The following is a 26,633-nucleotide window of genomic DNA, read 5'->3' as shown; positions in this document are numbered from 1 at the left end:
TGGTTTATTATTTTAGCGCATGTGCAGCGAGATGAGACAGGGAAGCAATTTGGTGTCTACGTCTTTGTCTTGAGTTTCTTTGAAACTCTAGACAAAGAGGGGCAAGCTGTAGACACCAAATTTTTGTCAAATTTTGATGTTTTCTTGAATTTTTTTTCTATTTAGTGAATTATTTATTTTCTTGTATTTTAATGTGCATTTTTCTAATTTTTGCAGGTTTGTTTAGGAAAAGAAAAAAACAAAAAAAAGCAAAACAAAACAAAAAAAAAGAAAGAAAATTAAGAAAATTTTAAAAAAAAATCATCCTAATCATTTTGCTTCACCAAAAGCACTATTAACCCATTTTTACACTCCATCCTTATTAACATTTCTTCTCATTTTGGTAAAAATTCATCATATTTTTTGCATTGATCTTTCTTGTCATTTGGAAGAAAAAACCATCATTTTGGCCCAACTTAACACTCAAACTCCACCTTTTTGGCTCAAATCTCTTCTCTCAGCTCTCTCACACAGAAGACAAGACACGAAAGAAAAAAAAAACGCCAACTCCACTTTTGGGTTCTAGAATACAGCTATCGGCTTCTTTTTTTTTTTTTTGGTTTGAGACAGACAAAAAAAAAAAACAAGAAGCTCTCCAATTTTTTGTCTCGGCTCTTTCTCCCTCTCGCTCTCTCAATTTCTTCTAACACATCCACACACAAAGCAATCACCAAAGGGAGCTAGGAAGATACGCTCAAGGCTTGGAAATTGTGTCAAACATCTTGGTCAAGGGACTACCACCTACAGAGGTATTTCCCAGTTTTTTTTTTATCATATTTTTACATCCATGTTTCAATGCCCAATTTCTCCTGCTTTTGCTGGTTTTATTGTTGTTGTTGTATATTAATTTCTCTTGTTTGCTGGCTTTTTATTGTAATTGTTGTGTTGCTGAAATTTGGGAAATGGCATGAACTAGATTGAGGAAAAGAAAATGTGTCTTATGCATGCATATTAACCGTTTGAAAAAATGCCAAAATGAAAAAAAAGAATCTCAGGGGACTGTTTTGCTTTATTTTAGCCCTTTTATGTTGTTTTCTTGTCGAAATTAAATCATATTTGTATTGTAGGAGTTGTAAGAGTGTTGTAGTATAATTTTCATGATTTTTGGTGAAAGATAGGGTGATTGGAAAAAAAAATAAAAACTGGACTGTTTTTTTGACATTTTGGACACTTTCGGGTCGTTTTTGGTAAAAACTAACTCCGGAAATGGAATCTACGCGAAAAATCGAGTTGGGATATGTATTTTGATAATTTTTCGTGACCGGAAAAATTTGCCAGCGACCGCCGGCACGGCTGCCATGGCTGCTAGAAGCTTCACCCTGCCGGAGAAGGAGAAAGAAGAAACGAGAGGAAGGAGAAGAGAAGGAAAAAAGAAAAGAAAGAAAAGAAATCGAAATGGGCTAATGTTTTTTATTTTCGGTTGGGCCAAGAGTTAGTTTTTGGTTGGTTTTTGGAAATGGATTTAGGTTTATTTCTTTGGGTTTCAGTTGGGCTAGAAGGTCAGAACCCATGCATGTTTTTAGTCGGGCTTGATTGATAAATGATGGACTGGACTGCTTATTTCTTTTGGGTTTCAGCTGGGTTTAAATAGTTTTCGGCCCAAATAAATAAAAATGATGGCCCATGGCCTTTTCTTGTCCAAATCAAAAGCAAAATTTGTACTTTAGCCCCTAATCTTTGGAGTAATTTTACTACGGCTCATAACATTTTAAATCTATTTCATTTAGGTCCTTAAATTAATTACACTTTGATCCTTGAATTTTATCTTTTATTTAATTTTGACCCCTAAACTTTGAAAAATATAATTTTTGTCCCCTAAAAGTTTTCAATTTTTGCAATTCAATCCTTAGTGAATTTTAACTCTTTTTATTATGATTGTTTCTTTCCTTTAATAGCTAATTATGCTACTTTTGAATATACTTAACTTGTAATTTTTAAATGTTCTTAAATTTCTTTACGTTTGACATATTAGTGTGAATTTAGTATTTTTGTTATTATTATTTTTCAATTAAATTGGTGTCATGATTCTTTTGTTCATTTTGAGTATAAATAGGACAATTCGACTCCATTTAATCACCACTTCAAAAGGGAGGTATCCCTATTATTATTATTTCAATGTCAATTATGTGCTCTTATGTGCTCCTATGTGTTCCTATGTGTTTATATATTTTTTATATGCTTTATTTGTTTGATTTAAATGTTCACCCAAATTTCCTTACACGTGCTTAGTTAATTTTTATAATTATTTGAGAGGCATTTAAATACCTCAAAAATGTAATAGATAGGATAACTAGATTTATTTTATTATATTTTCTCCTTTTAGATTGTAATTAGGCTCCCCGATGTAATAGATAGGTTGTGTGTTTATGTGGCTTATGTGTTATATGCTTTATCCGCTTTACTTATGATTTTTGCATCTAGATATTATGTTTACGTGTTATGTGCTACGTGCTTTTATGTGTTTATTTGTTTTAATTTATGCTTTATTTGTTTTACTATGTACTATTAATGCATGACGTCACCACACTAGTCCAACGCTAGTTATGGCTTCTCCTTCTTTTTACTTGCTAGTCCAACGCTAGTAAGGTTTTTTTTACAAATGGGCTAGTCCAATGCTAGACCCTTTAGGTCGACTTGCGCTAGATTCATTTTTGTGTGATATTTATTACATTTTCATGCACATTTTTATTTTCTGACTAAACCTCGCAACTAGCTTAGACTAGATTGAAAGGGTGCCTTAGGTTTGAATTAATCGAACCTTTGTCTTCCCTTTTTTCAACCGTGACTGCCGAACCCATTTCTCTTGTTTTTCAAAAATCTGGAGTTGTCGAAAAGGGTTTTATTTTATTCTTATCAAAAAGTATTTTTGGGGTGACTTGATACACCCCAACTCAATACTAAGTGGCGACTCCTCTTTTTTCTTAAAAATCCTTTTAGACTAAATTTTGGACCCAAATTGTCGCATTTTTCAAAGTCCCATTTTAGGTCCTTTTTTACTTGTTTTAAAATAAAATCACATCTTTTATAAACATCTCTTTTATTTTTCCATCGCGAAAAATGGGGCGTGGCATAACCTATTCCCTCCAAACCCAAAATTTTGAATTATAAAATTCAACCAAAACATGCTTAAACTCTCAGGCTCGGTCATACAAGGACAGCTTGCTACGCACAGTGCTTACATTGTTAAAATAAATTAAAAGATTATACCATTTTAATTTAAAAAAAGTTTAAAAAATTATACCAACATAATTAAAATTTAAGATTTGTCTAACAATAGTTCAAAGTATGACAAAAATTGTAAATCATTCAAGAATTGTGTTTTTGGGGAAGATGCATCTTAAAATAATAATAATAATAATTTATATTAGAAAATGAATGATATATGGATAGAAATAAATATAATTGCATTTTTTTTATTTTAAAATGAAATACTTACCAACATTATGCATTCGATTTGATAATCTTGTACATAGGTGCGAACATTTTTTACACCAATCAACTTTTAGTATGGTGGTTTAATTAATTCTATTGAATTTTGAAGAATTCGTACTACAAAAAAAGTTCAGCAAGACTTGTATTTTTTTTTAAGTGATTTGCTGAATCTTTTTAAAATATTTCATTGGGATCACTATGGTGTGAGATTCGCTTTGTGATCAGTTATTTGTTTTTCTTTGTAATTTTGCAGGTTTGAAATTAAGATGCCATTGAAATCAATAATGGAACCAATAGGGGCTAATGGAGGTCATAGCCCTCCTCCCCAAGTTTTAAAAATTTTAATTCATATTATATAAATATTTGTGTAAAATAAAACTGGCCATCCAAATTTATTATAATTTTAGTTTATATTATGAGTATATATATAAGTATATATGTATGCGTGTGTGCGTGAAATAACTACATTTGAGTGGGATCACCATAGTGTAAAATTCATTTTGTGATCAGTTATTTTTTCTTTTGTAATCTTGCAGGTTTGGAACTAAGACGCTATTGAAATTTGTTTGGATAGAGTGTTATTTAAAATATTATTTGAAATAATTACGATAGCACTTTTTGTGATATGATGTATGTGAGATAAAAAGGTGGGTTGAAAAATGTGTTTATGATGTAAGCAAAATATTATTTGGAGAAATCTGCTATCCAAACATTCCCAAACTAATAGGGGCTAATCGGGGCCATAGGTCGCTTCTTCCCAAAGTTTTAAAAATTTTAATTCATATTGTGTAAATATTTGTGTAAAAAAAGTTAGCCCTCCTAATTTTTTATAATTTAAGTTTATATTATGAGAATATATATATATGTGTGTGTGTGTGTGTGTGTGTGTGAATTAACTACCTTTTAATTTTTTATTAAAAAAACTATTTATTTTTAATCCCTTTATAATTTGTGAATGATTGTGAGAGTAAAATATATTATGACAATAAGATATGTTGAATTGTGAAAATTGTAATTTAAACAGGCTCCTAAATTTTGGATATTTGACTTTCATAGTTGCGAATTTCTTAAATTAACGATTAGTTATTACTATAAGTGATATGATAAGTGTCAGTAATAAATGTGAGATGTGTATTGGAATTTGCAGATATCATTTTACAGGGATGGTTATTATCCGTTAGCTAAAGTTTAGGAGTTTGAATTTTATGGGGTAGTGGAAAAAACGCGAGGGAAATGTGGAAAAAATATGAGCATGATTATAGGATTTGTAGGGGCGGTTACATGATTAGTTAAGAGATAAATATTTTTTAATTATAAAAATGTAAAATTCTATTAAAATAGCATTCAGACTTTTGACAATTTTGGAAGCTCCTTATCCAAAACTCCCTTAGCAATACATATAGATACTAAACGATAGTTATGGTAGCGAAATAGTTTTTACCTAATATAACATGTTGTTGCACTTTTAGCGATCATTTGATTTATTGTTGGACCTATTCACCTAAATAGAATAACATCTAAAATTATAGAAGTAAGTTTCCTATCTAAAATAGTAAGTTAAGTGTAATAGATTAGTAACTTTTATACCTCAAAAGGTAAATTTGAATAAATATTAAACTTAATTTTTAAATAAATAGATTACTACTTTATATCCCAAACTTACTTTTAAAAGAGTAATTTTAGTTCAAATAACAGTAAGTTTTTATACATAAATAGTAATTCTTACTAATAACATGGCAATAAAAATGATTAAGGATCAAAATTTACCATTTTTTGGAATGCACGTACAATTTTTACATTAAACTTATCTCAAAGTAGTATTAGGAAGTTTATTTGAAATAATGATAAGATGTTTTATTAATGATTAAAACTTAGTACTTTAGTTAGTAAGTACTCATAATATACCTGTATAATAAATGATTATGGGTATAATTTAACAAACCAGATTTACGGGTTTTATTTAAAATAAAGTAATAATTTATTCATTATAAAATTAACACCTGAGGTTGGAATCCATAATTTATTCATTATAAATTTAATGCTTAAATTTATTAAATTGTTCATTTTATATGCTTACAGTGTTTAACTTCTTCGCCAAGCTTCGCGCCCTTTTGCCTGCCCTTACTTTTGCGTAGGACCCTCTTACTTTGCACGTTGCTTAATTTAGGCACTTAACATCTTACTTTCACGTGCGACCCTCTCACTTTCCAAGTTGCTTAATTTATACACTCCACATTTCACATTTACAGTTACAATCCCCTTCAACGCAGGTTGCAGGTCACAACAACCCTTTACACGTGTCCATCCAAGACACTCTCCCTACCATTTGTGGCCACAATCACTCAGCCCCGCCTTTCCACACCTTTTCTTTGACTAATAAACATACCGCGGCAGCATCCCAAAATTAGAAGAAGACGATAACTATCCAATTAAAAGAAGTGGAATGTCAATCGAACTCCTTACTTATTTATGCTACCTTTCCAAAGCTTTTGACTATGTTAATCAAAACAAAAAAAATCCTCCCTCCATTGAACTTATATTTTAGCAATGGTATAATTTTGAAAATAAAATGAAAAGTGGGGCCTTTTTTTAATATGAGTAAAAACAAAGGGAGGGAACTGCCACCAGCAAATAAGAAAGCGCTTTTAACATTTCTCTTAAAAGAAATGATGAAGGAAATACTAGGTTTCTTTTTTCTTTTTATACCCCGAAGTTATAGCTGTATTTAGCATAAATTATATAAATGCACATGCAGTAACAAGTTGAAGGTCATGATTTGGATACTATGATGGTTTGTAGAACTCTTATAATGAGGCAAATCAAGTAGAATATTTGGTGTTCAGCCTATACGAATAGGATTCGAACTCGATCAAATATTAAATGAGTTATAAATGTTACTCAAATTCGATTGGTTAATTTGCATTGATATTCGAGCTCAAATTCGAATTCAATCTTGTTTCATTAAACTAAATGAGTGAATTTGAGCTTGAACTCAAATTCGAGCCTAAAAATGATTTAATTATATTTTATAAAGGTAATACATATATTATAATAAATTTAATTATATATTTGTTTAGAAACAAGTAATACTAAATTTTCTGTATAATTACCTTTTTAAGGAAAATATAAGGTATATGTATAATGTATTTATATTTGGAAGGTGTATGTACATATATTTTTTAAGGAAATATGTTGTTCTATATCTATAGTGTCTAATTAAGTTGTAGCTATGCACACATTATACACAGTCTCTAATTATTATTATCATTATTATTTAAGAAATTCATGCAGTATTATAAATCCTCAGAAGAAAATTTATATCTTTTTTTCAGAAACGATAATTGTTGTATAACCTAATTTAGCCTATATTAGGGGGAGGGAATGGACCTAAGGAGACCCAAGAATAATTCAGAGGGAACTGAACTACCACTAATCAAACAGGTGCACTACTCATCCATCTGAATTTTTTTTTAAACAAAATCACTTTAATGTGATAATTGAACCCTTGCCTCCCATCCTATCCAACTTTTAATGCTTTGGTAGTAACCACCAGCCTTTGGACGGGTGGTTAGAAGAAAGTTTATACTTACAATTTAGATATTTGTATGTGCCTATGACTCCTATGACTGTCAAAAATTTTTTTTTTCCCCTTTTTAAACAACCAAGCACATGGTAGTATAGTACGTCCGAAGAATGAAGCTCTCACGCGTAAATGTGGCGTTTGAACAAAGATCAGTCGCCAATTTTGAATTTTCATCGTACCTACTACCGATTACTAGAAAGGCAACGTTGAAAACTGATATTTCATTCCAACTAGTTTTAGTTCAGCAAGATCATGTTATAACCTATACTAGGGAGGGACAGCCCGCGCGATGCGCGGGAATTTGGTGCTTGTGATTCAAGATAATTAATAATTATTGTTTAATATTTTGTAGGATAAAAACTGAAGTTTGATGGTTTTATCATATGATTTTAATAGAAAAATCATAAGTTATATAGTGAGTCAATAAAAATAATATGCAATAAGACATCCTTATCTTTATACTATATAAGAATCCGTTGCGATCAATGGTTATGTTTGAATTTCAACTGCAAAGATAAGGGTAGTTTGAAAATGTAAAAATGTTTGAAGTGCAATTGAAAAGTATCCAAAAGTGTCTTCTAAAACTTATCCAAGATGATAAAACATTTTAAAGTATCAATTGGATCCTTCATCTCTCGAATCTATCTATGTTCGTGAAAGATCTCTCAAGCAATGCTTCTGATTTCTCCCTCGACTTAAGCTCAACCTGAATTATCAAGTCAAGTTGATCCATCAATCACTTTGCGTCCAATCTAATCTAAAATAATTTTATTTTTTACTAACTATTTATATAATTTGATGGGTATAATACGACTTAATCACATGTTTCTTACAGAGATAATAATGCTCAAAAATGATAGATAGATAAGAAACTTAAGTGATTTTTTTTAAAGTTTTGTAGAAACTATTTAGATTTGGTGTTTTTGGCTAGGGGAATTTCTTTATAATCTCATAAATAAGTTCAAATCTGCGTAATTGTTAAAGATCTGAATTGAAACTACCTTGATTATAGAAAATTGGTGCAAATAATATTTTCTAAATTTGAAATTGTAGAAAATGGTAAGTAAAATCAGAAGAAATTTCTCATATGAATTCGAATTGCAAACTATAGGTAGAAATTGCTTAATGATATTTTCCAATGTTTACTTATGTAAGTATCCAATATAACATTTCTACTTAATTGACTCGTTTGAACTATGGATAATAGTTGCTTCAATCAAATCAAGAAACATTATTTATCATTGTACAACATACAATTATGAGTAAATAAATTAATACAATGCAATCAAAATGGTGCTGTAGCTAAAGCATTTAAACTCATCAAGTTTCACTGCAAATTCTTTTACATAGCATAAAAAAGCAAATTTTTTGTATTTGAAACTATATAAACAGTATAATACAAGAACGAGATCATAACATGGAAAGTAAATAGAGTGCAAATGACATCTTAGTACTATGTAGCATGATTAATTTTCTTTTTCAGTTTCAATGAAGTACAAAATTCTAAGTTAATAAATTTTACAATCATAAAATTCCCAATTAAAATAAACACAACCTGAATTCCAAATCATATTACATGAAAAAATAACTACTTGAACCATAACTGCTGGAATGTAGTCAACAGATCCCTGGAATCAAGAATAATAGGAGAAAGTTCATGAGAAATAAGATTATTTGACTTAAATAAAGAGATAATACCTTGGTTGAGGAGAAAAGGATGATAAAATTGCTTTTCTGATTATTTTAGAAAGTGACAACATTATCTCAAATTGTACTTTAACCAAAGACAGAATCTCTGGGATCTACTAAGAAAAACAATACAATTAGTTAGTTTTTGGAATTAGAAATATTAAAAAGCAAATTATATGGAGTTGTTGAATAAACTAATCATCAGGAAAAAAAACTACAATCGAAGAGAACAAAGCTAAAGAACTCACCTCAATTTAAAGGAAAAGTTATGCATTCCACCAAATATTTAATAGCCATAATAAAATCAAAGAGGTGAAACCGAAAAAGAAAAAAGGGTATCAGCTAAACATGGGGGACATAAATATGATAATGATTGTTCAGATAATAATTAAGTTAATTAATTGTAATTAAAATCCAATTATGTAAACATCCAATTAATTCCTTAACGGATGAGAAAGGTTTCAGGAAATTGGAAGGCTTGGATGTTAGTATAATAAATGATTAAAAGGACTTTTATGTAATTCTATCAAAATACAAGATTTATTTAGTTGTACTTGATACTCAACTTGGCACCAAAAATTGTAACATACCAAACATGCCCCTAATCTTAAATGTCTGAAAGGTTATATAAGTAATTATAATGAAATTAAAGTTATAATGACTTGTATTTAATGTTCCAATCACTCTTCAAACATTCCCAAAATAACCTTACCCCTGCGGTTGAAATTTAGTCCTAAACTCGTTCTTATATAGTATAAGGATATGTGTTTCGTATTAATTATGATAATAGCTATTAATGAACGAACTCAGGAAAAAAAATCATTTAGAAGTAAGAGTAAATTCTATATGTGCTCATAGTATATATACTATTACATTTAGATCTAGTACATTATGCGCAATGTAGAGGTACTTTTTGAGCAAAGTTGATTATGATTAATATACAATATATATTATTACAAAAAAAAAATCTATAATATGTGTAAAAATTTGAACTTATAATTCAAAGTATACATAATTATCATTTATTCAACTTAATAATACATATGCTATCAGTGTATATGATCAAAAGTTTGCATATGTTCTTGGAAGAGCCTTGCGGCCAATTGTAGAAGCAAATAAAAGGAGTCAAATAATAATCTCCCTATCTTTCCTCCAAAAATACATCGAACTACAAATATGTCAAGCTACGTTATTTGGGATAGTGTGATAATTGTCTTCCCCATAATTGATAATTATAAAGAAAACAAAGATTTTGAATTTCTTTGGTTAAGACACAAAAAATGAAAAAAAAAAATTGAAGGAGTGAATTGGGTCAATAGACACAAGGGGCATTTAAAAAATTTGACACAAGGTAAAGGATCATTGAGGAGGTAGCCAAATGAATGTTGAATTCTTGACTAGTAGCACTGGCTTTGTCAAACTCTTGACCTCTTCCTTTTATTTTTAGCCACACATCTTTTCCAAGTAAAGTGAGCAGAAATATCAGAGGTTGGATCATTGAGGGGGTAGCAAAATGAATATCGAATTCTTGACTAATCACGCTAGTCACGACACCTGCAAATTACTGGCTTGTCTCTTCCAAGTAGAGTAAAGAGAACAGAAACATCAGCTGTTGGCAGTCGTGTTGGTGATCAGCATGAAGTTAAAATTGCTAACCACTTTGCTTCTGCTCTCAATATTTTCCTTAAAATTTGCTTCGCCACGATCCATAGTCGACACGCTACCAGGATACTCTGGTACTCTTCCATTCAAACTCGAAACAGGGTATGTATTCCCCTTCCTACTTTAGCTAGACCAGCTTTAATTAGTTCAAATTGTCGGAAGTAGTGAAGAAAATAACTATTGGATAGAAGTAGTATTTGATAGAATTGCTCAGCTAGAGTTGGTATTCACAATAACATTGACTTTGTGACTCGTGTTAGGTATATTAGCGCTGGAAGAGACGATGAAGTGCAGTTCTTCCACTACTTTATCGAGTCAGAAAGGGAACCCGACAGGGACCCTCTGATGCTTTGGCTCACCGGTGGACCTGGTTGCTCTGCTTTTTCCGGCCTGGTTTATGAAATTGGTACCTACTTCAGAGTTCAAACACACAATTAGCTTGCTATTTACTAGTTATTCTACCCTCGTTGTTAACCAAGCTGATCACCTTGCGAGATTGTTCTCCTTTTATTGAGTCCATATGTACTCGAAAACGCTGTTTCTTGATGTTTCACTCCCTTTTTTCTTTTGGAGACATCTCGGGAAATTTTCCAAGAGTAAACTATTCTTCTTGTTGTAGGGGCGTAATACACAATCCTGTTCCTTTCAGATTCATTATTTTTTCACTATTACGACAGTCCTTTTTTTTTTTTTTTTTTCATTTTTCTTCCCCTAAAAATTACAGGGTTAGAAGTTAAACCATTCTCTGTTTCTCCTCCTCCGTCTTTCCCCCAACCTCTCTCCTCCTTCCTCGTTCCCCTCCCTTCCTCCTTCCTTTTCCTCCCTCCCTCTTCCTCCCCATCCCTCTTTCCTCCCTCCCCCTCTCTTGTCATGCTGGGTTGTGGGGGGAGGAAGATGGGATGGGAGTGTGGAGAGAGGAGAGGGAGGAGGAAGAGGAGGGAGAGGCCGGTGGTGGTGATGGATGATGGGTGGTCAAAATTTTTTTAAAATTTTAAAAAAATGTCAATAAAATTTTAAAAATTTAAAAATATCCAAAATACATTTTAAAAAATATCTAATACAAACGGGCCATCAACAGTAGTTTTTTCTCACATTTACCACTATAGTCAAAAGTTTTTTCTCACATTTACCACTATAGTCAAATTTTTGAAAGATAGTGCGAAAACTCCTAATTCATATAGATCCTATAATCTTCGGACAATGTTGACTTGTGTACTATTTGAACAATATCGTTTCCTAAATTGTCGAAGAACAAATAAAAAAGAAAAGAACTTACACGTAACAAAAGATGTTATGTAGCTGAAAAGAAAATTGTTTTATTATCCAAACTAAAATAATTCTATCTATCTGATAAAACAAATGGAAACCAAATTCCATGCAGGCCCACTGAATTTTGATTTTGAGACTTTTGACGGGAGTTTGCCGGCGTTCGTCTTGAATCCATACTCGTGGACAAAGGTTGCAAAGTCTGCGTTTGTTGTTTACTTTTAAGGAGATTAGACTAACTTCGGGGACACGGTTGCAGTGGTTTCTGATACTGATATTTGTATATGTTGTCTTGCAGGGGAACGAGGCAGGTATGATTAGTTTTAGGTATAATTAGTGCGTTTATTGTACCCTTTTCATAATTTGGTATATACGGACATAATTTTGTTATATTTTATGATTTGTACACATTTACATAACTTTTGTTGTACATCATGAAATAAAACAAAACTATGTAAATATATATCAAATTATTAAAAAAAAATACAATAATCACATCAATTGCACTTAAGACCAACCATACCTGCCCCAAATCTGTCTTGTGGCACTTCTTAGATAGCAAGCATTATTTTCTTGGATGCGCCAGTTGGTACCGGATTTACTTATGCAACTACCTCAGAGGGTTATCATTCTTCAGACGTACAAACGGTTGGAGATATATATACCTTTCTTCAAAAGGTCACCAATAAAATTTTCAAATATTTTTTTTTATCAAAGGTTAACTGCAATAAGTTTAACTTCAAATATATATATATATATATATATATATATATATATATATATATATATATATATATCATGTTTTTGCTAAGATATAATATCACGAGCGATAAGGAGTATATGATGCTTGCAGTGGCTTTTAAAGCATCCTAACTTTATCAAGAATCGCCTGTACATTGCTGGTGACTCGTTTGCGGGCTATCTTGTTCCAATGGTCGTCAACAAAATATCGCAAGGTTAAAATTACGCGTTTGTTAATTTTCCCTCCCTATTGTATAATTAAGATCAAAGTTTATCAATTTTTCCCGATATAATATAATCAGCCTATAAACCCCAAATATAATCACGTATTGTCATATGAGGTGCACATATTGCAAGGAAAAGACAATTAAGTTCAATTTCATCATATACTCTGTTTGTTGTTTTCAATTGGTTTTTACAAACAGAAGTTACAATATTTGATTTCATAAGCAGGCATTGAGGAAGGCGTCAATCCAAGAATGAATATTCAGGTGATTTATGTACAGTCTGCCTTAATTTCTTCCCCCAGAGGCATTATTATGCGTGCTTATATGATTGAGTCAGAAATTCGACAATACTCACTATGATATTTGAGTCAGGGGTACGTGATTGGAAATCCAGGAACAGAATACCACATCGATAAAAATTCGGTACTACCATTTGCTCACCGCATGGCACTTATATCAGACAAATATTATCAGGTGTGAAACAAACCAAAAATCTTAATCATGTTGCTGTTAAGTTTGGCATTGACATTTTTTATTTAGGATGCATTTGATAAAATTAAAATTTGAAATCTCAAATATGACTCGATTAATTTATTGAATTGTTAAGTATTAAAATATTAATATTTAAGTATATTTTGCATTAATTGATAAGTGAAGATTAAGATTGTTAGAAGCCAATAGTACGTAGACAGTAGATGATTAAGATAAGCCTTTTCATTTCATGAAGCCACTAGCTAGGCTGCTGAAAGTCAATAATTAGGAAATTACCTACTAAAAACATACTGACACCCGCTTGACATTGAGATTGTTTCAGATGGCGAAAGTTAATTGTCACGGGGAATATGAAAATCCAGATCCAAACAACGCGTGGTGCCTTTACGCTCTCCAGTTTTATAAAGAGGTAGGAAAAACCAGCATTACATAGCTTACCGTGGTAGTTTACATAATAAGCGTGTTTCTTGTTGCTTTTGTACCCTAATAAGTTCTCTCATAACCCCCATAGTCATAACTTGCTTTATAAGGTGTTAACATTATTTCTTTTCGGATATGAAAAAAATTCCCTTCTGCTAGATGTATCTTAATAGTTGCATATTCTTAATGTATTTTCTACCATTAGTTCAGTTTTTACTTGAATTATGATAGAAACTAAACTATGCTATTTTATTTCCTAATTAGTTTCTTGTTTTGGTTTTTGGTCTTGCTAAATTTAGTTTTCATATTAATTTAGGAAATCTCAAGTTAGTTCCAAATAAATTTCTGTTTGCAATTGCGTTTATTTTGGGAGTTTAGCAGTCTATAAATATTACTAATGTAGTTGATTATTACTTGAAGAATTGAGTTGAGTCTTAAAAGTGAATTAAGGGAAAGCATCTAAGCATTGTTATTGCGAGTTATGGTAAGCGAAAAGGTACAATTTGATATTTTATTATTGGGTCTTGAGTCAATAAAATTAGTTGAGTTATTGTAGTAATTTTGTTCTCCTCCTCTTCTGATATTATTTTATTTGTTTCAAAATTGTTTTCGCTGTGCGTGTATTTTTTGTGTCAACAAATTATTTTAAAAAAATAAAAAGCTTAAGGCTCCCCTTCCCCAAAGCTTGCAGAAAGTCAAGATAGATTTCGTGATTTGTCTCAACACCATCCACCTACCACTATTGACTATAGAGTTTAGATTACATACATACGGAACCTGATGGACTCTGTGAAGTGATGGTATACTCGCAAAATTGGCTTACAAAATGCAATCTCCATTATCAGTGCATTAGAAACATATTCCAAGCAAATATTTTGGAACCGGCATGCAAATTCAGGTCATCCAAGCCTGGTGCATCGGAATTGGATAAGAACACCTATTTGGAAGATGACCCGATCATCAGGATGCTCCCTCAATCAAATAAAAAGGAATCGCGGTGTCGGGTAAGTTATTCATCTTTTTTGTGCGTATCTAAGTTAATTTTATATATACTATTATGATTGAATAGATAAAATATATGCAAAATTTAGATTTTAAATTTAAATTAAAATTAATTGTTATACACTAAATGATAGTAGTGTATACACTGTTAGTGTATATAAATTAATCCTATATACATATATACTCTCAACTTGGGAGATCATTTGAGAAATTAATACCCTACATATACGCATGTAGAATGACAATTATGTGCTATCATTTGTGTGGGCAAATGATCAAGCCGTCCAAGAAGCTCTACACGTTAGAAAGGTAATGTCGATCTCAATCCTCGTCTTCACACGCATTTTTTTTATTTCCCCAAATATATGGTCGTAATACTCTTTAAGGTTTATGGCGTATACTTTCCTCTATGTGATACAACAGACCTTGGTCATTGTGACATAATATGCACGTCCGCTAATCTTCAAGATTAATTTAGTTACTAACTTGTATTTTTTTTTTTTTGAAAAATTAGGGAACAATTAAAGAGTGGAGAAGGTGCAATAAAAGCTTATCTTATGACCAAACTGAATACAGTGTTGTCCGATATCATAAGCTTCTGATCAAGAAAGGATACGAAGCATTAGTTTATAGGTAAAGTCACGGCTGGCGCATTTCCTTCTCTTTGTTAATTAAAAGAGAAACGGATAAGTTGAGCAGCAAGCAAGCGAAATGGATGCTCTATTAGCTAAGGTTGAGGCTCTGAAAATTAGAGATTATGAGTTTAAATCCTCCTATCCTCCTTCCCACTTCTCAAGTCTCGCCCCTCCCTTGGTGGAAAAAAAAAAAAAAAAGAGAAAAAGCCAGCAAATTGTACTGACCAGTGTCAAAATGTTGATTTCATTTTTTCATTATAAGCTTTTCCACTTTTTCTTTTTCTTGCAGTGGTGATCATGACATGGTAATCCCCTACATTGGTACGCTGAAATGGATAGCCCTTCTGAATTTGACTGTTGATGACGATTGGCGGCCCTGGATAGTTGATGGTCAAGTTGCAGGGTTAAGTTTCTTTTGTTGTGTTATCTTTACAATTCATAACAACCACCTCTATCAAGAAAATACACATAATGCTTTTGAAAGAAATACTCCTACTAAATTTTGCTCATTGCAGATACACGGAAAGGTATATTTACAGCAAAATCCAGTCTCATTTAACCTTTGCCACGGTGAAGGTAAGATAAAGTTACCCAAAATTTGGACTTTGGTGCTGTAAATTTCCTCCATAGCTCTAAAATGGTAGTATATGACTCCATTTCCATTCATTATTAGATTAATCTTTTATATACCAATAATATATGTACTATCAACGTTAAATGAGTAACAACTAATATAAATTTGAATATGTTAGATGAATGACAACTGATATAAATTTAAATGCGTTAAATGAATGATAACTAATATAAATTTGAATTTGAAATTCAAGTTTTGAATATGTATCATGCATTTAACTGTGATAATATGTACACTATCAATACATATAAGATTACTCTTTACTATTTCCCTCCCCACTTTTTTTGCAGGGTGCTGGACATACAGCTCCCGAATACAAGCCTAAACAATGTTTAGTGATGTTGGACCGATTCTTTGAAGCTTATCCGCTGTAAGATTACCCCCCAATGGTTTGTTATCCGCGGTAGACCAGTGCAAAATCTGTCAAAGTTGGCATGTCTTATTCTGGATTATTCCCAGTATAGTTATGAAGTTGTATACCAACAAATTAATCATCCACAATATTCGTCCATTTTAGTTCCTAGCTAGACAAGATCATGAATTGCTTGAACGTGGTAAAGGTTATGCCTTTTTTTTTTTTTTATGGGGGGCAGGGCTGGGGTGGGGATTGGAGGGTTTAGTTTATAGCTGGCAAATATGCTCAAAACCCAACAACCTACCCACTAATTTGAGAGGTTGGGTTGGGTAATTTGGGTGTTGGGTCAATATTGGGTTGGGTAATAAAAATCCAAATATATTTTGGGCGGTTTGAAAATTTGTGTTGGGCACCCATTATCCAACTTAAATTTAAAAAACAAATAAAGAAATTAAATTCAAGTAATACAACTCTTGTTTTCGACAACTTCAATGAGCCCAAAACTTCTTGTCTTGTTTGGCAGCAAATAATATCAAAACACCTCTTGGTATAATCCCCTTGTCACATATCGATACCAGTCAAGAACCATGGATTCACTAAAAACAGTTCCTGATGTAATAATCCCTTTGTCACGTAACAATACTAGCTTTTTTTTTTTGAAAAAACAATACTGGTTAAGAACAATGGATTCCATTATATGTTACGATTTAATATGTACCTATGTCAATATTGCTATATTGAATGAAGTATCAATACGAAATTCTAAAGTTAGAACCCAAAGTTGAGTACTCGAAAAATAGAGAATGGTGGATCATAGATTAACTTTTCCTCTATAATTATAAAGTAGAACATCTTCTCCTTTATTTTATCATTTTTTTAAAATTTTTATCACTCAAAATTTTTAGAAAAATGTAGGACCAAAGGCATTAGAATGTGCTTTATTGGTGACTGGTGGATGGTTGAGTTGTTATTGGACCTGTTTTAATGTTGTGTTAATTTTCCCAAAAATTTTCAAATGAATTGGATAGTGATATTTGAACTAATTGGTTGAGAATTATATCTCTCTCATCAAAATTTCAGTTTAATTAAGGCGTGATTGGATCTTTTATGATATTAGAAATATGTATGGTATGGCAAATGCTAAATCAAGTAACAAGACTTGGAAAATCATATCCTGGTATATCATTTTTTCATGTTATATCCAACTTGGACCAAATTTATTTTAGTGTGAGAAAATGTGTTTATGTGTGCGAAAAAAATTTTTTGTATGTAAAAATGTATTTGAGAGAATTTATGTATCAAAATCTATAAATTAATATATTGGGTCATATTTGTGTTATGGATTTAAGATGACCCAATATGACCCAATCCAAAATTAACCCTATTTAAAGTTGGGCAAGTTGGGTGTAACTCATTTATATAAAAGCCCAATATCAACCAGCCCAAAATCCGCCCAATCCACCCAATTGCCAGTATAGTTTAGTTGGATCAAATAATTTGCGCCACAGGACATGTTGTTATTCAAGTTGTCGCCCTTTCCCTATCAATTGGAAAGCTAATCATATAGCTGCACCAATAAAATTGCCAAGCTAAGTCCCCTGGTAATAAATTCAAGAATTGAATATTATTTACCTCCCTTGAGATTGGATCAAATTATCAATCAGACTCTCCAATTTGACCAAACTATGAAACGGTTCCTCAAAATCAAAACTTCATAACAAAATCATCCCTGGTGTTGGTCAACCAATTTAAAGTTGGATGAGTTAGGTATAACTCATTTGTATAAAAGCCCAACATCAACCAGCCCAAAACCCGCCTAATCCGTCCAATTGCCAGGTATAGTTTAGTTGGATCAAATAATTTGCGCCACAGGACATGTTGTTATTCAAGTTGTCGCCCTTTCCCTATCAATTGGAAAGCAAATCATAGAGCTGCACCAATAAAATTGCCAAGCTAAGTCCCCTGGTAATAAATTCAAGAATTAAATATCATTTACCTCCCTTGAGATTGGATCAAATTATCAATCAGACTCTCCAATTTGACCAAACTATGAAACGGTTCCTCAAAATCAAAACTTCATAACAAAATGATCCCTGGTGTTGGTCAATCAATGTTGACTACCTAACTTTGATTGACGTCAACACAAATTAGAATGAAAGTGCTAAAATGCCCACCAAAACCCTAGTCCTCTTCTTCCTTCTCCCATAGACACCAAATTCTTTGTCAATAGCTAAACTCTGACAATTTTCACAGCAAATGCTTACAACATTAGGCTAGATCTAATTATGAAAAAATCATCCCAAAAATAAAGCTACGCTCAACTTCTTTTTTTGTTTGGGCAAATAATAAAGAATTTTATTGATCAGCAATGAAAGTTTGTACACATGGCTAATGCCTCTATTACACCTTCTAGTCTAACAAACATTTCCAGTCTATTCCCCACTCCTGCACAATCTCGCAATTTTGACGTGTTTTAGGGAAGCTTGGTCAATTACTTACTATAAAGCACACTGCTTCAATAATATCCTTCAAGAGTTTATCACATGTAGCAGATTTCAACCGAAAAATTACTTCATTCCTTAGCCTTCAAACGTGATATACAGTAGCAGCTAAAGCCAATCTCCTTATTTGATCTACAAAGGAATTTGATTTCCAATGAGATGCAAGCCATGCAAGTTCCACATCCCAAGTATATGACCCACGATATACCAAGCACATGTTCTGCACCTTTGTCCAAACTGATCTTGTAATGTAGGAATTAAAAAATAAGTGTTCCATGGTTTCCTCCTCCTCTTGCAGAATGCACACAAGCTAGTACGTAGGGAAACTCCACATTTCCGTAATCTATCAAGTGTAGACAGTTTCTTCTTGCACAGTAACCGAAGGATGAATGCATATCTTGGAACAAATCCTTTCCCCCACACCAATTTTGCCCAAATCACTTTTTCCCCTGCACCACATAATATCTTCAAAGCAGCTTTAGTATTGAACACTCCAGTAGAGGATCCTTCCCATACAATCTGATCTTCATACTCCACCAAGGGAACAAATTCATCAGGTGTAGCATCTTTTAGTCGACTTACCTCTACTGTTTGTTTCCTTCAAATAGGCCATCTCCATCTTCCGTTCACTATGACTTCTGATACAGAGGCAGTTGGTTTACATCCGAAGTTATAAAGCAGGTTGCCTGTAAAGCTCTTGCATAAAGGCCCAAGAGGATGCCATGCATCAAACTAGAAATTTGTTCGAGTGCCATTCCCCACTATATGTCTAATGAAAGGTAGGGCTGACTCTCTGATTTGCAAAATTTTCCTCCAAACCCAGGATGCATCTACTGGTATCTTAGAATTCCATAATGACTGATTCTTCAAAAGGATACTATGTACCCACCTTATAGTCCTTCTTACTACAAATCTTCCATATTAATTTCATAATCAGACATTCGTTCCATAGTTCAGTACTATATAGCCCCAAACCACCTTCTTGCTTTGGTGCACATGCCTCTTTCCAACTAACTTTAGCACCATACATCTATTTAATCTCTCTTGCCCAAACGAATGAAGCCAGAAAACTATTCACTTTATTCGTAATAGCTTTAGGCAGAATAAACACATTCCACCAATGCAAATATATTCTTGACAGCACTGCTTGAATCAATTGTAATAAACCTCCATAACTCAATTTTTGATTTGCTGACCCTTCGATTTTTGCTCCAATTTAAGAAAAATAGGCTAAAAATCTGTACATGAAAGCCTAGAACTGATTAGTGGTAAACCAAGATATTTTACTAGAAGCATAGATCAGTAGTATATGTTCATTCAAAAAAATAAGTCGAGACAATTGCAACTCTTTGCATTTAGGATGAAAATCAAATCACTTTTCTTTTATATTCAATTCTAGAAGACCAGAAAACATTTCCATAGAGAGCAAAAATAGGTAAGGGGATACTGGCTCTCTTTGCCTCTAGCCCCTTCCACTCTTGAAGTACCCCACTAAAGAACCATTCATATTAACTAAAACACGAACTATTGTCACACAAACTTTAATCCACTAGATGAATTGTGTTGGAAATCCCAAAACTTCCAAGCTACCAACCATGATGATGCAAGCTCGAATCTCCAAGCTTTTGCTCATGGAGAAATGATCTGATTAGGCAGTAGAAGGATCTATCTTGATTAGGCTATGGACAATTTGGATGGATTCTAAACCCAATCAAGGACAACTCGAGATTAATTAGAAAGGTAGAAGGTGCCACAACCAACCATGGTCATTGATTGATAAGCCAGAACTTGAACAAAGGAGACACATTCACTTTGTATCAAGGGCGTTCCCAAAAGAACAAGAAAGAGAAAAGTCTCTCAAACTTTATTCATCTCCAACATCAACTAAAGAAAACCGAATATGCTTGGCTATTTATAGCCTACAAGCTCAAACGCTAATCCTATTTGGAAATAACATCAGACACAACTTTTCAAATCCTAGTATTTGTGTCTAGATATACTAGATATGCCTTAATAGGCTTACAAGACTCAAACGGATGCTATGAAATAGAAAATAGCTTAAAAGCTATGAAAATCGCTAAAAATTGAAAAATTTGATCCGACAAAGACCAGTCCGGGACATCACAATCGACGGATTGGAGAAAATGCAACAACTCAGGCAAAACCTTCATGTGAGCATACCATGTTGCATGGCATTTATCTAATTGCAAGAAGCTCACGAGCAAAGTCTTCAACCATGGTATGTACCACTGCGCACGGATCTGGTTATGACACCCATTTATAAGAGTAAAATTTAGAAGGTGCTCTAATACCAACAGATACGAGCTCGAATCTCCAAGGTCTTGGCCTTATAATCTCGTAGGGTTTCTCGAAGTTTCCTTAGGGGTCATTCTTTCACTAAAAAAATCTGTGATTTCCAGCTTACTTTCTGCACTTTTGAGTCATTTTCAAGTTTATTTGAGTCAAGTCTCATCAAGTTCCAGCCATTCTATTGTCTTAAATTTCTAGCCATTGCCACTATGTTGATTGAATTGTTAAGCCTTTTTGAGAAATTGTGACCAAATTCAATTCATCTCAAGGATTGTGATCAAGTACTTAAAAGAGTGGTGAGATTAATAGAGTATGCTTACTTGAATGTAAACATGCGAGTGAGTGGATACATGTAAGGGTGTGTTATGAGGAAATCTTTTTTTTGTTTTACTAACCATTTTACAGGTTAACGATGTCCACCAAAGGGAGTTCCAACAAGTTGAATTTAATCTTAGTATGGAGGATATGATGGGTGAATTTAAGCCGATTTTGCATGAAGCTTTTGAGTCTATGAAAAGACACCTTGAAAATCTAGAATTTTAGCAGGAGGCTCTGCGCAGTTTTGGAAAATTGGCTATAACTTCGTATAGGAAAGTCAGAATTGAGTTTCGTTTATTGCATTTGAAACTAGACTCAGAGGGCTTCCTACAGTGTAAAATTTAGAGTTTGATTCAATGTTTATAAATTCTAGAAAATTGGCAAATTTGACTGAAAATTCTGCCCTGCACAAGTAAACATAGGAATGTTGTAGTAGCTTATGGCTCAATTTGGACCAACTTATGAACTAAATCTCTTTGAGGTGTCTTCTAAAGATTCTTAGTATTTGAAATCTAGTTTTTACAAGCCAAGTTATATAAATTTTTTATAATTATAACTCAAGTTATAATTTTTCTAAAGGAAGGGCATAAGTTAGGGTTTTGTGCATATTAGGGTTTTGTTGTGTGTTTTTGTGTGCATTTTGGTAGTGTGATTGTGAGGACTTGTAAAATCTCTCATATTTTCTTAAAAATTATCTTTTATTTGGAATCAATTATTTTACAATAGTTTTACTACTCATTCACTTCCTCAATAGTTATAATTAATCATAGAACCAAGGGTTTTCTCTTTTCTTTCATCGTTAAGGTAAACTAGGGTTTTTACGTCTTTTGGCAATGTGATTAATCGGTGTGGAGTGTGTACTCAATTTGGTGATTAAGAGTGAGTTTTAGATAAGAGAAAGTGTGTTATTACAAGTGATAATAATAAGTTAGTGAATCATAAGTTAAAACCCTAGTACGCGCGATTTAAGAAAAATCGGTTTAAACCGACATGCACCGTTTGCTACCGAATGAGCGCACCACGTGAGCACTACTTTATTACCTTAATTTCCTTGTTATTAATTAAGCAAAATCAGCTCTAAAATATCTCCTAAAGCAGCCGAAATTTTTGACTAAAGAAAAGGGAGAAAAGAAAGAAAAACAAGAAGCCATCTTGAGTTGACACTTGTTGGCAATCCATGGAACTTTGACCAAATGAGTTTCTTTCCTTTTTATCTTTTTCTTGGCTCCATTTTCTTCCATTTTTCTTGAGCTTGGCCGAAATTTTAGGGGAGAAAAACAAGAGGAGAGAACCTCATTTCATCTTGGGATTTTAGCTTCTTTGAGTGAAAAATCAAGAATCTAAACTGATTAATCCTTTCTTTGAGCACTTGGAAGCTTGGTGTGCTAAAAGTTTACAAGGAGAGGTGGTGGATATCTCTTGCAAGCATCTTAGTGTGGTATTATGGCTGTTCATCCTATTTCTTTCCCTTCATCTTGCTTAAGTTGTGTAGCAACTCATATTCTTGGTTAATGATAGATATGTAAGTGGTTTAGATGATTATGGTGGATTTGTGAGTTAGGGTTTTGAATTGTTCAGCTGTATTTCTTCTTGTTTAGATAGAATATCATGTGAATAAGTTTAGATAAGGAGTTGAAGTAGTGGTTCAAGCTAGAAATGTGAAACTTATACCTTGAATGCATTAAATTCCAGATTTAAGGATTTCAAATGCTCTGTTATGACCAATTCTATTCGTGTATGATAGAGGCTGAATTGGGCTTAGGTTAAAATATAAAAGTTGTAGAAAATGATATTTTATAACTACCTGTAAAATTTCAGCTCAATCTGAGTACAAAGGGCGTACTGCCCAAATTTTCACATAAGGGTTTGGTAGATATAGTTGTGACTTGAGTAAGGATTTGAGGTCAAGTTGGACTTGGATCGCCTATGGTATTCGAGTTTTCTTTAGTCAGGGTATATAAGCTAAAATTTTGACGGAACTCATACCCTTGAAAAGTGAAAGTAGGAACCCTTTCAAAATACGATTTTTCCCGGTCTCTGATACCAAATGTAACTTCTAAAGTCGAAACCACTTCTTGATCATAACTAAACGAGCGAGCATGAATTTTTCGGACTTTGATAAGTATCTTGAATACTACTTAAACGAGTTGCATTTATTTGATTTTCTTGAAACGAAACTCCTATGTTTCGAACTCTAGAGAGTTTTACATTCGTAAATGATATTTTATCGCGCATATTGGACTCCAACCAAGGAGTTGGATCTGAACGTCACTTTTGAGAGACATTAGACCTTTGGTGAGTGCTTCCAAATACCTGATTGAACTGGACACTTGTTTTCAATAGTTGACCAGTGTGATTTAATGATGTGTAATTTGTTTGATCGGGGAAGAGTGTATTTTATCGCACTTGCGTAATATGATATATACTTGTTTATTGTTGCAATTGACTTGATATACTTGTACTTGACTTATAAGTGCTGAGCGACAGCATGTACCACACTCAATGTGAGTGGGAAGTGCCTCTCATTCCCGTCTCCGTATTTTTATTTTAATTCAGTCGATTGGAGATGTTATCTCATCGACTTCTTAGGGATCCAAACCCCACTGGCTAGTTAATCGAGTCGAGCCGGCAAGGGCTTGGTCGATTAGATAACGAACCATGGGTATCCAGTGTTGTCGAGTTGAGTGTTATCTCCTCGACTAATCGGTATACTCGAGTATTACCACCAATGTTTATCTTGGAGTTCGGGCCCGGTAAGGGGTTTGGATGGTGGACGGAGAGTAGTTTAAGTAGTGTTCTACTAGACTGGTTACTTTACTTGAAAGTTGACGGAGTGTCAACTACTTGATCAAGCTCTGGTGAAGCAATGGGACTTGGCTCTTGAGAACCATCCGTATCCTTATACTTTGAAATGATTATTGCTTATCGGGTTATTGTTTCTTTTGAAAACCTTTACACTCGCTCATATTGAGATTTGCTACTTGCAGTGTTATCGCTCATTTTTATGAACTTGTTCTGCTTGCTATTTTGCTATGTTGATACTTGTATTTTTAAATAATGGTCAACTTGTTGTCTGGAACCTCACTGGGCTTTTACCACATTTCACGCCATTTGGTTTCCTTACAGGGGGTACGAGCGAGGCGTGAGACTGGTACAGGTTAGCATAGTCTAATTTTTGAAATTTTGCGATTGTACTCGCGCTAGTTCTCGGTTAGGGTTGAATGTATCTGGAATTCACAACATTTGCTATATTTGGGATTGTATGAATGTTTGGGAAAGATATGAATGTAAGTACATGTTCCAAGTTTGGGAACTGTTATTTCACTTATTCTTGAGGTTACATCTTATTTTATTTGTTAAGAGTGAATGAATTCTGGCGAGAGCTGGGCAAGGGGTCCGCCAAACCCTGGGGTATGCCTTAGGGGGAGTTGGGGCCGTCACAGATGGTATCAGAGCTGTTTCGCGTGATCTCTGCGTGGATTGAGATTGGCTCAAGTGGCGATATGGTCCCGATTATATGAATAAGTGTAAAGGACTAAGTGCTCTTCTTGGACGTAAGCTATGAATCGTGCCAGTTATAAGTGGAAATCCCTTATCATGGATAGATATGTACGTCAGGTAGGAATCTCTAGTAGGTGTGATTTACTCTTGGGACCGGCCGACTCGAGATGTGAATTATCTTATCATGGATTCTTGTATTTGAGTACCAAAGAGTGGAGAGCACTAGAATAAGGGACTGTATCTTGGTTGCATTTGAGGTAAGTTTGTGGTAGCATTATAAGTGAGAAAAAGCTACTTGAAAATTGGAGAAAAATCCTGTAGCATCACGTTTTGTGCGAGCAAAGGTTAGAATTTCGAGAACGAAATTCTTTCAAGGGGGAGAGAGTGTGAGATCCCGAAATTTTACTTTTCTTTATAACGTTTACGTGAACCCACTTATGTTTGATTCTTGGTTGCTTTAATGGTTGAATTTGAATCAAGTGAGTGAATTTTGTTAAGAAAAGTTTCATAATCTCAAGTTGTTAGAAAATCTAGAATTTTCGCAGGAGGCTCTGCGCAGTTTTGGGAAATTGGCTATAATTTCGTATAGAAAAGTCATAATTGAGTTCCTCTTATTGCGTTTGAAACTAAACTCAGAGGGTTTCCTACGGTGTAAAATTTAGAGTTTGATTCAATGTTTATAAATTCTACAAAATTGGCAAATTTGACTGAAAATTCTCCCCTGCACAAGTAAACATAGGAATGTTGTAGTAGCTTATGGCTCAATTTGGACCAACTTATGAACTAAATCTCTTTGAGGTATTTTCTAAAGATTCTTAGTATTTGAAGTCTAGTTTTTACAAGCCAAGTTATATAAATTTTTTATAATTATAACTCAAGTTATAATTTTTCTAAAGGAAGGGCATAACTTAGGGTTTTGTGCATACTAGGGTTTTGTTGTGTGTTTTTGTGTGTATTTTGGTAGTGTGATTGTGAGAACTTGTAAAATCCATCATATTTTCCTAAAAATTATCTTTTATTTGGAATCAATTATTTTACAATAGTTTTACTACTCATTCACTTCCTCAATAGTTATAATTAATCATAGAACCAAGGGTTTTCCCTTTTCTTTCATCGTTAAGGTAAACTAGGGTTTTTACGTCTTTTGGCAATGTGATTAATCGGTGTGGAGTGTGTACTCAATTTGGTGATTAAGAGTGAGTTTTAGATAAGAGAAAGTGTGTTATTATAAGTGATAATAATAAGTTAGTGAATCATAAGTTAAAACCCTAGTACGCGCGATTTAAGGAAAATTGATTTGAACCGACGTGCACTGTTTGCTACCGAATGAGAGCACTACTTGAACACTACTTTATTACCTTAATCACCTTATTATTAATTGAGCAAAATCAGCCCTAAAATATCTCCTGAAGCAGCTGAAATTTTTGACTAAAGAAAAGGGAGAAAAGAAAGAAAAACAAGAAACCATCTTGAGTTGACACTTGTTGGCAATCCATGGAACTGTGACCAAATGAGTTTCTTTCCTTTTTATCTTTTTCTTGGCTCCATTTTCTTCCATTTTTCTTGAGCTTGGCCGAAATTTTAGGGGAGAAAAACAAGAGGAGAGAACCTCATTTCATCTTGGGATTTTAGCTTCTTTGAGTGAAAAATCAAGAATCTAAACCGATTAATCCTTTCTTTGAGCACTTGGAAGCTTGGTGTGCTAAAAGTTTACAAGGATAGGTGGTGGATATCTCTTGCAAGCATCTTAGTGAGATATTATGGCTGTCCATCCTATTTCTTTCCCTTCATCTTGCTTAAGTTGTGTAGCAACTCATATTCTTGGT

At 33.2% G+C, this 26,633-nt stretch overlaps 1 protein-coding gene and 1 long non-coding RNA gene across 5 annotated transcripts; both read left to right on the top strand.

Moving 5' to 3' along the window:
- Nucleotides 1-461: 461 nt before the first annotated feature.
- Nucleotides 462-2,479, top strand: LOC140013732 (uncharacterized). The gene is made up of 2 exons (XR_011820581.1): nucleotides 462-788; nucleotides 1,318-2,479. It is a non-coding gene; the product is annotated as an uncharacterized lncRNA (long non-coding RNA).
- Nucleotides 2,480-10,208: 7,729 nt separating this feature from the next.
- On the top strand, nucleotides 10,209-16,333 carry LOC113706436 (serine carboxypeptidase-like 2). Of its 4 annotated transcripts, XM_072063438.1 has the most exons (14): nucleotides 10,217-10,507; nucleotides 10,666-10,811; nucleotides 11,787-11,863; nucleotides 12,227-12,349; nucleotides 12,525-12,627; nucleotides 12,866-12,903; nucleotides 13,012-13,113; nucleotides 13,454-13,540; nucleotides 14,397-14,555; nucleotides 14,791-14,862; nucleotides 15,068-15,186; nucleotides 15,478-15,591; nucleotides 15,704-15,764; nucleotides 16,113-16,333. In XM_072063438.1, the coding sequence occupies exons 1-14, from the start codon at nucleotides 10,380-10,382 to the stop codon at nucleotides 16,194-16,196; spliced, it is 1,413 nt and encodes a 470-aa protein (XP_071919539.1). In that variant the 5' UTR covers nucleotides 10,217-10,379; the 3' UTR covers nucleotides 16,197-16,333. The 4 variants fall into 4 exon arrangements, 3 of the variants coding, with proteins under 3 accessions (XP_071919540.1, XP_071919539.1, XP_071919541.1); XR_011820520.1 differs by lacking the exon at nucleotides 16,113-16,333 and having other exon boundaries at nucleotides 10,209-10,507; nucleotides 15,068-15,285; nucleotides 15,704-15,732; XM_072063439.1 differs by lacking the exon at nucleotides 14,791-14,862 and having other exon boundaries at nucleotides 10,214-10,507.
- Nucleotides 16,334-26,633: the final 10,300 nt, after the last annotated feature.

The sequence above is a fragment of the Coffea arabica genome, chromosome 8c, assembly GCF_036785885.1.
Source record: "Coffea arabica cultivar ET-39 chromosome 8c, Coffea Arabica ET-39 HiFi, whole genome shotgun sequence".
Taxonomy (NCBI): Eukaryota; Viridiplantae; Streptophyta; class Magnoliopsida; order Gentianales; family Rubiaceae; genus Coffea; species Coffea arabica.
This window is presented reverse-complemented; position numbering and strand designations above follow the sequence as displayed.

Bases quoted from the DNA above. Each gene is read 5' to 3' on its own strand.
- LOC113706436 (XM_072063438.1), top strand. From the start codon at position 10,380: ATGAAGTTAAAATTGCTAACCACTTTGCTTCTGCTCTCAATATTTTCC. The intron at 10,508-10,665 runs GTATGTATTCCC...GACTCGTGTTAG, and splicing joins CCATTCAAACTCGAAACAGG to GTATATTAGCGCTGGAAGAG. The intron at 12,904-13,011 runs GTGATTTATGTA...TATTTGAGTCAG, and splicing joins ATCCAAGAATGAATATTCAG to GGGTACGTGATTGGAAATCC.